This window comes from Eurytemora carolleeae, unplaced genomic scaffold (genome assembly GCF_000591075.1).
Source record: "Eurytemora carolleeae unplaced genomic scaffold, Eaff_2.0 scaffold1329, whole genome shotgun sequence".
NCBI lineage: Eukaryota > Metazoa > Arthropoda > Copepoda > Calanoida > Temoridae > Eurytemora > Eurytemora carolleeae.
Window position 1 is genome coordinate 1 of NW_019397221.1, and position 11174 is coordinate 11174.

General features: G+C 32.1%; 2 protein-coding genes across 2 annotated transcripts; both read right to left on the reverse strand.

The window, feature by feature from the left end:
• Window positions 1-2051: 2051 nt before the first annotated feature.
• LOC111712840 (uncharacterized) lies at window positions 2052-4404 on the reverse strand (the record flags this gene model as incomplete). Its single annotated transcript, XM_023487581.1, is given in 4 exon segments — window positions 2052-2118; window positions 2464-2578; window positions 3644-3713; window positions 4368-4404. Coding segments are annotated over 3 exon segments (185 nt in total), but the record flags the coding sequence as incomplete, so codon positions are not given.
• A 1100-nt stretch (window positions 4405-5504) lies between these two features.
• Window positions 5505-10219, reverse strand: LOC111712836 (uncharacterized). Its single transcript, XM_023487574.1, has 7 exons — window positions 10141-10219; window positions 9407-9470; window positions 9275-9375; window positions 7886-7976; window positions 7113-7173; window positions 5987-6098; window positions 5505-5570 (listed from the first exon to the last, which is right to left on the reverse strand). The coding sequence occupies exons 1-7, from the start codon at window positions 10216-10218 to the stop codon at window positions 5505-5507; spliced, it is 573 nt and encodes a 190-aa protein (XP_023343342.1). The 5' UTR covers window position 10219.
• Window positions 10220-11174: the final 955 nt, after the last annotated feature.

An 11174-nucleotide genomic window follows, 5' to 3' on the forward strand; every position in this document is an offset into this window, starting at 1 on the left:
AAAATATGAAAAACAAGTACCTAAGCTTAGGGTGCCCCTGAAAAAAATCCTATATTTGCAAAACATTTTTTAGGAAGCATTGGGGTAAAATTAGCTCAAATACGAAATTTTAGCATTTAAAAATAATTTTTACTGTTTTTCCCTCCATTTTGGCCTTTTTCAACCATTCTCGGCTATCTATCGGTTATCTAGGAATTTTAAAATGTGATACCATTTTGAAAATCATTTAACTTGGTATTGACCAAATTTGACAGAATTTTTTAGAATTTTAGTTTTGATTGTTAAATTTTCAGAAAAATTGAAAAATCGCATCTTTTTAATACCTTTTTTCAGCTCCATCCTGGAGTAGCTAAAGAATTTTTTTTTTCATAGTCAATACCATTGCTATCTAAAAATAATTTGACAATTTAGAAACGGCCTTAAAAATATTTTAAAATAGTATAATTGAGTTAGAAAAAAAATTACTTAACCACTCCCAGATGGAGCTGAAAAAAGATGAAAAAAGACGGATTTTTCACCATCAATACCAATCAAAATGATTTCCAGAATCGTATCACATTTCCTGTCCCTGAAACCTTGACATAGATAACTCAATTTAGACGAGAATTGATGAAAAAGGCCAAAAATGTTGGGAAGGACAGTAAAATGCGAAAATTTCACGAAAATGCAAATGCGAAAATCTCGGGGGGGAAAATGCATAAATTTGCGAGAAAAAAAATTATTAAAATGATATAATAAAACTTCTAATGCTGAGTTCCCAAAGCACAGAATGTCGCAAGTCTTTTTTATACAATTGCAGCTACAAGTTAATGTTTTAGCGAAATTTCGCGAACAAGTTTGCGAAGTACGAACGAAAATTTTAGCATTTATTCGCGAAAGTTTTCGTTCGCTGGTAATCCTAGGTTAGATGGATTAGAAAATCAGAGTTTGTGGCGAAGACTCAATTTATTTTTTTTTATTTCCTTTAAGTTTTCTCCTAAAAATTATTTTTATTTTTATCTTTTATTTCTGAAATGATGACTTGTTAGAAGGAAAAAGCTTTCATGATCTAAAAAAGATGGAAAATAAGGAAAAATTTTTAGAAATCACATTATTTGAATTGATAACGAATGTTATTAATGGATAATTGATCTACGATAGTTTGTTCCTTTAGTAAATTTGTCTTAAAGTGACTGTAAGCGTAATAATAACTCTCCATTTAAAGGGACTGTAAGCGTATTTTAAAGTAACCCTCCGTGTAAAAATGGTAATACCCGATTCACAACAGTATCATTAAAAGCTTTGTCTGATCAAGAATGAATTAGATTTTAATGTTCAATGTTATTTTTAGAACGGGTTATTTTCAATTGTGAGTTCTCTACAAAAGTGACCTGCGCAATTCTACTGCAGGAAAACCTATTTGAATAGTCAAAATTGAACACAGTCCTTCTACGAGTGAAATTTGTGACTGAAAGATGGAGGAAGATTATTTGAGCTTTCACTAGTTTTGATTTGCGGATAAGAAGCAAGAAATAAATTAACATAATTTATCTTATATCTCTTCGCTCTTATAAATATTTATATATCTAGCTTAGCTATAGCTGTCCAGACGGCTGGACCAAATTAGAAGAACTTTCTTAAGGAACCCGTGGGAACCTTTGGGGTAACATGGACTTTCACAAATTGAATGTTTTTTCGAATATCTTTTTTTTTAAAAAGAACTTAGTCTTTGTCACAAACACTGATTTTCTAATCCCTATATTTTTTTACCCAATTTCGTAGATATTACATATTTCAAGTTATGAATTCTGTTAGATCAATTAATCTAAATTCAAGATATCAAAGGTTTACACCACGTGGTTGCAAAGATATATGGATTAGAAAATTTGAGTTTGTGGCAAAAACTCAATTCCTTTCGATTTTCTTTCAAGTGTTTATAAAATTTCACGGATTCTGGTGATGCTGATGATGCTGATGTAGTTGATAACGCCGATGTGAATCGCACAAAAAACCTTTTTAGTTAAAGATTTTCTAAAATTTCGGTAACAGTCCGTTTCTTATTTTTTTTTTACTTTTGAATAAGATGTTGTTGTTGAAGTTGTAGTTCTTCATGTCCTCCTTCTATCTCATCATCCTCCCCTAGATAGATAGATAGATAGATAGATAGATAGATAGATAGATAGATAGATAGATTGTTTAATTCTAGGCAATAAACCTGTTTCTGCTTGTTTAATTCTAGGCAATAGATAGATAGATAGATAGATAGATAGATTGTTTAATTCTAGGCAATAAACCTGTTTCTGCTTGTTTAATTCTAGGCAATATACCTGTTTCTTTTTGTTTTATTCTAGGCAATAAACCTGTTTCTGCTTGTTTAATTCTAGGCAATATACCTGTTTCTGCTTGTTTAATTCTAGGCAATATACCTGTTTCTGTTTAATTCTAGGCAATATACCTGTTTCTATTAAATTCTAGGCAATATACCTGTTTCTGCTTGTTGCTGAGCCTTCAGGGACACTTTACCCATTTCATGATTCAATGTTGTATTTTTTATTCTTAAAACCTCAACTTGATTTGTTCTCGCCTTCAATTCATTTTCCTTAAAAATAATCCTTATTATCATTTTTTTCTTTTTTTTTATCATTATTAACATATTCAATAAAAGGATCGAGTCACTCTATTACTCTGTCTTAATGAAAAGCAGTTTTTTTTTATTGACGGAATATTCAGTAAACGAACAAAATTTTCAGTAAACGAACAAAATATTCAGTCAATGAACAAAATATTTAGTAAACGAACAAAATATTCAGTAAACGAACGAAATATTCAGTAAACGAATGAAATATTCAGTCAACAAACGGAATATTCAGTCAACGAACGAAATATTCAGTAAACGAACAAAATATTCAGTCATCGAACAAAATATTCAGTCTATGAACAAAATATTTAGTAAACGAACGAAATATTCAGTAAACGAACGAAATATTCAGTCAACAAACGAAATATTCAGTCAACAAACGGAATATTCAGTAAACGAACGAAATATTCATGTCAACGAACGAAATATTAAGTAAACGAATGGAATATTCAGTCAACGAATGGAATATTCAGTCAACGAACGGAACATTCAGTCAACAAATTGAATATTCAGTCAACGAACGAAATATCAGTAAACGAACGGAATATTCAGTAAACGAACGAAATATTCAGTAAACGAACGGAATATTCTGTAAACGGGCGAAATATTCAGTATAAGAATGAAATATTCAGTAAAAGAATGAAATATTCAGTCAACGATTTAAATATTCAGCAAACAAATGAAATATTCAGTAAACAAACGGAATATCCAGTCAACAAACGGAAACAACCGGGTTAATTCTAAAATCGTTAAGGAACAAACTGAAATGAATAGATGAACAAATAATAAAAATAATAATGCGTGCTTCTTAATTATGTTTAACAAAGTTCGTAATTTTTCTAGGTTTGAATTGCATAAAAGACATCATCATATCATATGTTAAATAAAGTTTTCGAATTATATATTTTCTGAAAATTGAGGGAAAAACTTATTCATTAGTAAATTAACGCAGTTTCCAACATTACCGGCTGTTGGCATATCTACCATTAACTTATTATACCGTATACAGTAATGAAATGTACTAACCATCCATCTATAAATGTACTCTGCTTTGTAAGTACCAGTGATTGGATGTACTGCTTGTTCAACGACTGTACTAAACATTAAAATATTTTAGGGGATTGTTCAATAGATATAAAATGCATGTCATGCAAACTAATTATATTGTGTTTAATTTTATTTTTTCCATTGTTTCTGAGGAAAGAAATGCTCAATGCCACTTTTGTAGAGAAACCACAAATGAAAATAATCTCTATTAGAAAACAAAAACATTGATATTTAATCAGACAAAGCTTTTGAGGGAACTGGCGTTGTGAATTGATCTGCAACTAGAGCACTTACGATGATGCTGACAATATTTTTTGATTAATCTACTTTAAAGGTTTAATGTTCCATTCTGGGAACTTAAAGGTACGGTAAGCGTAATTTCAAGTGACTATTCCATGCAAAAATGACAATGCCCGATTCACAGCGGTACTCTCTAAACCTTGACCCGATCAATAATGTTGATGTTGTCGTATTTGATTCTAACAAAATCTAAATGTTTTCGTGCAGCAGAAATACGCGAGCCACTTTTTTTAGATAAACCACAATTGAAATTTATAATTTTTAAAAATTATAATCATGAATATTTAATTCATACTCGATCAGACAATAAGGGTACCTTGGTTAATAGGGCTTCCTCGTCCGGAGGGTCAATTGAAATTACGCGTACAGTCCCTTTAGAAAAGTAACATAAATAAAAACTTACCTCGTAAATTTAGTTAATTGGTTCTCCGCATCCTGATGTTTTTATAAAAGATTAAACAAAATATTTTTGGATTTTTGAAAATTACAATTTCTTACATTTGAAAACATAACAATTTCCGAAAGGCTAAAGTGTTGTGGCACGAAAGACCAAACCTTTATGGCTCATGTTTTCCGGAAGACAAAAAAGTTACTATGTGGCATTGAATAGAAAACGGTTGTGGCTCATGGCCACCCCCCGTATCTCGCTCGGAAAACAGAAGGAGAAGTCAGACTTTGTGACCTCGTCGGTCTTCTAGGTTTAGGATCCTTTTAATTACAATCATAATTTACTTTAGTTTGACGTGTGAGGATCCTATTAATCACAATCATAATTTACTTTAGTTTGACGTGTGAGGATCCTATTAATCACAATCATAATATACTTTAGTTTGACGTGTTAGGATCATATTAATCACAATCATAATTTACTTTAGTTTGACGTATGAGGATCCTATTAATCACAATCATAATTTACATTAGTTTGACGTGTGAGGATCATATTAATCACAATCATAATTTAATTTAGTTTGACGTGTTAGGATCCTATTAATCATATTCATAATTTACTTTAGTTTGACGTGTTAGGATCCTATTAATCACATTCATAGTAGTAAACTGAAAACCAGAAAACATTATGAAAACCACATAAAGAAAACTTTTAAATTGTTTGATTTTTTTATTCAAACTTTGTCATTAAAAGTATCAAAGACGAGTTTAGCACATCGCTCAATTGTCATGTTTAATGAGACGCCCTGTGTAGGGTTGTTAATCGTTCTTAAAAACTTTAAAAACCGAAAAACGATCTCCGGAATATAAGTTTATGTATGTTGTCTTAAATGGTTTTTCTTTTTCGAAAGAAATAACCTGAATGTTTTCTATCCCAAAGGATTTAAAATCTAAGGATTTTCCGACCAAAAAATGTATTTCGTCTTTAATAAGTTGTTAATGATCGTTAAAATTTCGTCAACGAAACGACGAACTTTTTAAAAAACGATCGTTTTAAAAATATACCGTTTCGTTTTCGTTTGTTTAATCGTTGATTTTAAACAAAACGATTGTTTTACATAAAAGTAAAAACGATCCCATCCCTAATCTGCATTTAGATGAATGTTAGTTTAAAGCTTTCCTTTAATTGCATTGTTCTCTCCTCAAGATTGGCTCGACCCTAAAATATAATTTATAAAGAAAGAAAATTTTATTTGAAAATCCTCTGATAATGAAATGCTGCAGATGTTTAGTTTTTATAATTGAATAACTATATGGAGCTCTTTAAAACTGTTCCCGAATATTTCATAGCTATTTATTTATTTGTACAATTACTGAGATTTAGGTCTAAAAAAATTGAAAAAATTGAAAAATTGCCAAGGCGTCATTTAATAAATTCTTTTAAACCTCCGAAGTTCTGGGATAAACTGCTTTAAATCTGTGAATTCAGCAGTGAACTGTTCCTTTCTCACTCAAAGGTTTAAAATAACCCCAACAGTCCCTTTAAAGGTAATGTTTGGGTAAAATGAAAGGAGGTATAGGCTGAAGCCTAAACATTTTAAGAGTTGATCGCGATCAATATTAGAATATTCATACCTGCTCTAACTGAATTCTTCTACTAAGGATTTCTTTAGCTTTATTCTGCTGGGTTAAAGAGACTTCTTTCCCTGCTATACCGCACTTTTGAATAATACTCAAGCGTATCTGCCTAAAATAAAATCACACAAAAAATAATTAAATAATAAAGCTTTTTACACATTTATATGCTCGCTCTTTCTGGCCAAACGGCTGAACCAAATTGGCTAATAATTTTTTTAGGAAACTTTAGGGTACCTTGGCATAGACTACAGAAATTGAATTTGTTTAATTCTACGGGCAACGCCTGGCTCATCAGCTAAAATCATAATTTAAGACTCAGCGCGGGTAAACGGCGGGAGTAACTAGGAATAACTCGGGCAACGCCAGGCACTTCAATGATTGATAAATAAAACAGCATTCCCTCTAAGTTACACTCAATGGAGCCAAGAAATCCAATAAAATTCATTCTGTGTTTCTTGTGTGTATTTTTTAATTGTATTTATTTGGATTTATTGTAATACAATTTTCTTTTATTGCTCTTACAGGTGACAAGGAACATTAATTATTTATAACACTATTATTCTGGCTATAGGGCCACTGTATTTTCAGTAGAAGTAAATATTTCCATTTACTGTTTAACGCCGACTGAAGGATTTTTCTCTAATTGGATAATGAGATAGATAGATAGATAAATTTTGCATGCAATACTATTTCTATTGGTTCAGAATAGACACCAAACACATGACTGAACCCTGAATAGACCAGGCAGTGATGGAATCAGCATACAAGTGTGTCGCAGTGCTATCAAGTTTTTGTACAGAAATGTTCGCTTTATAGAGGAGGGTCAAACCTTTTCATGGTCATTCTAACAAAAAATTAAAGCCATAATTCAACTGTTTGTCTGCCTTAGAATACTTTGAACTATCTAAATGAAAGGAAAATAGTAAAGTATAGTATTAATAATAGTAGTCAGTGAAGCTTATTCATGATACAATCATTGCCATTTATCAACTATGGGATATCAAAGACGATCCAAGTAATCTCTTATAACAATCCCATATCTTCGGAATTCCGACGGATAATTCAGTTTGAGATAATAACAAATAAAAAAGTTCAATCTTATTAAATATTTGTAACAATTTACCTTCCTCTTGGATCAATTCTTGAACCTGAAGAATGTCGTCTCCCAGCTACGCTTCGTCGGACTAGAAATGTAATTATTAAAGGGACTAGAAGTGTAATTATTAAAGGGACTAGAAATGTAATTATTATAGGGACTAGAAGTCATAGCTTGAANTGTAATTATTAAAGGGACTAGAAATGTAATTATTAAAGGAACTAGAAATGTAATTTCCACTTAAAAATGGCAATGCCCGTTTTACAACTCTACCTTTGAAACCTTTATCAACAATGTGGAAGATATATTCGTTTCTCTAGGTTAAAAGGTATTATGTTCTGATTCTTGTAGAGAAACTAAATGTTTTAAATTAACACATTGATATCTAGTTCATACTTGATCAGACGAAGCTTTTATGGGTACCGTTGTGAATCAGGTATTGTCATCTTTGCATGGAGGGTCACTTAAACATTATCAAACATACAATTGAGCAGAGTGAGTGTCCAAAAAATACTGGTTTTGACAAAATTTGTTTTTTCAAAATTATCAGAACCAGGAAGCGGAAGAAAAAGAAATAAAGGAAGAAGGAGAGAAATAATGACAAGAAAATGGAAAAATTATAGTTCTATATTAACATTACTAGATTTATAGAATTAGAATTCGAAAAATAATAAATTGTAAAAAATAAATTTAATGATCTCGCAACATGTCATATAATAAATAAAATATTATGGGATGGAATTATCTAAATTCTTAGAAATTTAGAAATAATCACAGCTTTAGTTAAATTTTTTACTTACTTGACGGATTCACATTGACACCTGTGTCCAAGACTGATCCACTTGCTGTAGCTGGTTTGCTGCTCTCTGGAGATGCTGCGGAGCTGCCTTCCTAGGGTAAAAACTTGAAGCTGTATAACCTAGGGTAAAAACTTGAAGCTGTATAACCTATAGGGTAAAAACTTGAAACTGTATAACCTATAGGGTAAAAACTTGAAACTGTATAACCTATAGGGTAAAACATGGAGATACCTTCCTAGGGTAAAAACTTGAAGCTGTATAACCTATAGGGTAAAAACTTGAAACTGTATAACCTATAGGGTAAAAACTTGAAACTGTATAACCTATAGGGTAAAACATGGAGATACCTTCCTAAGGTAAAAACTTAAAGCTGTATAACCTAGGGTAAAACATGGAGCACCTTCCTAGAGTAAAAACTTGGCGCTAAGATTAAAAATATCTTATTCTTACCATTAAACATTCATCTACTTGTTTACAAATCTCTTGTAAGGTCTCATATTGAATATGGAATTGTTGCATGGGATGATGAAAGGGATTAAAGGGATGATGGGAAGGGATTAAAAATCCGATCTTTGCAACAACATCAAAAAGGCAGTGAATAACAGTACTTTTAAGACACATTCAATTCCATTATTTTCAAATTTGAAACTATAATGCATAGAATGCATATATGCACAGATATTTTTCAAAATATGTTTAACCCTATTTCAACTGAGGGGGATCACATTGACCCCCATCCCCTATTGTTTTTTTTACGATAACTCAAAAAGTATTGGTCTGTCGAGGCTGTTCAAATTTTTACATTTTTAACTTCTAATGACCCACGTACATTTTAGTCTAAAAGATGGGCTAACATTCTTACTGCCTGAGTCCTCAAGCATACTGCCTGAATACCTTATTTTACCTATACCACACTAAATCTAAATTTATGCCCTACTTCCAATCATTGGATTTTAATCTTTGGACAGCCTATGAAAAAAGAAAGAAGATTGCACCATTTCTGTAAAGAAATTTTGCGTAGATTTTTGCACAGACGCATTTAAATAGAATTTGCACAATTTAAGTTTTTCTTGAATGCACATTTAAGTTTTGCAAATTTTGCAAATATTTTTGCACATTTGAATTTGCTGGATCAAGGGCATTTCAAAAACGTATAATTTGTCATATTTCTCGCAATTTAAGTTTTTTGCATACTTGTTGTTTCGTAATTTTGCAATTTTTTCCAAAAATGTATCAAATGTAAAATGTATAGTTATTTATCATAAGAAGGAAATAGAGGGGAGGACGGAAATCTCCGTGACCCCCCCCCCCCATGTCTGTCGGAATAGGGTCAAGTTTTAGCTGAATCGAATAGAACCAAGTTATATAAACTAGAACTGTACTAAATACCTGGGACTCAGCTCTCTCAAATACAGTTGCTATAACCTCCCCGCCGGTCATCCTATTATAGAACTCCTCTAACATACTGGTCTCCTGGCTCAACCGGTTCACTGGAAAAAAATGTAAATAAACATGTATGACCTGATTGGCTAGATTCTGCCACTAAAGCTATAATCTGCTCTATTGCCATATCATCCAGATTAATCTTAACAAAATAGAAAATTAGAATTTGTCTGAAAATTATATAATAAGAAATTTGAGTTCTAAATAACGTTATTGTACTTAATTGTTCAAAGGGACGTAAAGTATAAACTCTGTTGGGCCGAATCCTAGGTCGGTAATATTGGTCAAAACTCAAAGGCGGTAAAATGTAATTCACTATTATGTATTCCTCTGAAAGCTCCAAAAATCCTTAAATATAATGATTTGTTTTTTGCATATATATTCTGTCAGGGTTATAAAATGTTTTATTAAACAATTTTGAAAACATTTTCTCTTCGTACACTAAATTTTGACCCAGAAAGAAAATATAAGGAAAACCGGAACCAAAATCTACCAACTTAATACACATCACAACGTGCAATAAACCTTCTCTGATGGCCAAGGCCTAAATTAAAGAATTTGAGCCGTGGCTTAAATTTGAGATGTGGCTCAAATATAGTTGGGTCCACTTAAAATTGTACTAAATATTTCAAGATTTAAGCCAGCGCTCAATTGAAATTGGTTTTCGGCGGATTTGAGACGCTGCTCAAATTCATTAAATTCAGACTCTAGTTATGTAAAATTAGAGACGTATCAACTTAGCAGTGTTGACGTTTATTCAACTCAAACAGACAGACAAGCAAACAAAATCCCAAGGACAAGACTTCCATTACCTGAACAGACATTCCTGCAACAGAGCTGGAGCTTTGGTTTCCACTCACCCCGCTTACAGAACTCCTTCCAGACATCATTTTATAATCCTAGAAGCTTTTCATTTTAAAACATTTTATACAAGCCACAACACTCATGTGTGTACTCAGTGCTGCATGAATAAATGGGAGGCTGCGAAGTGAATTGCCACATAAGGGTCTTTACATTTAATGTGTGAAACTGATTTATTTCTCCCCCCCCCCCCATCTCTGGAAAATATGAAAAGCAGTGCACATGCAGTGCACCTCTAATGGGTTACATAAACTAAAACCTAACTTAACAAGTGGGAAACCCTTTAAAACAAGAGGAAAGTAAGGATCTTCTATATAGTAGATTCTCGATATACCCTACCCTCCTGACCTACTCCAAACTTCCAATCCCTCCACCTCAACCCTACCCATTTGTTTACAAAGAGCATTTGGAATTGATTTCTTAGTTAACAGATGTTATGGGTTCCATTTTTAAGACCACTATCTACAATCTATAAGACCAAACTAGGATTTGGACACAAAACTCAAAGTACAAAATAAATTTGGAACAATTGCCTAAACCCCTACCCATTCATGCCCTCTTCACATCCCCCACCCCCCTGCACTTTCAGGTCTGATCAACTTGTAAGGTCAGACATTCCTGGTTATGGCAATAATTCTGCTAACTGAAGCAGAAAATAATTCAGCTGAAACAGAACACTAATCACATAATTGAGCAGAGGGAGTGCTCAAAAATACTAGTTTTGACAAAATTTGTTTTTTTTTTCGAAATTATGTGAAGTGGGGACAGTGAACAGAAGCTGAAGTGGGGACAGTCAACAGAAGAAATAGAAATAAAGGAAGGAGGAGAAAAAACATGGTAAGAATAATACATGCAAGAATTTTTGCAGATTGATATTTCCTTGCAAGTTTTGAACAAAAATAATTTTCTTATTATTTTCGATAATTCTTGCTATTTGCTCCTTAACATATACACTGTGAGTTTCCAGGTTAAACAATTTTGAAGG

Coding starts and splice junctions, on each gene's coding strand:
- LOC111712836 (XM_023487574.1), bottom strand. CDS start 10,218: ATGATGTCTGGAAGGAGTTCTGTAAGCGGGGTGAGTGGAAACCAAAGC. Junction 9,376..9,406: donor GGCAGAATCTAGCCAATCAG/GTCATACATGTT, acceptor ATTTTTTTCCAG/TGAACCGGTTGAGCCAGGAG. Junction 6,099..7,112: donor AGAATTGATCCAAGAGGAAG/GTAAATTGTTAC, acceptor ATTTTATTTTAG/GCAGATACGCTTGAGTATTA.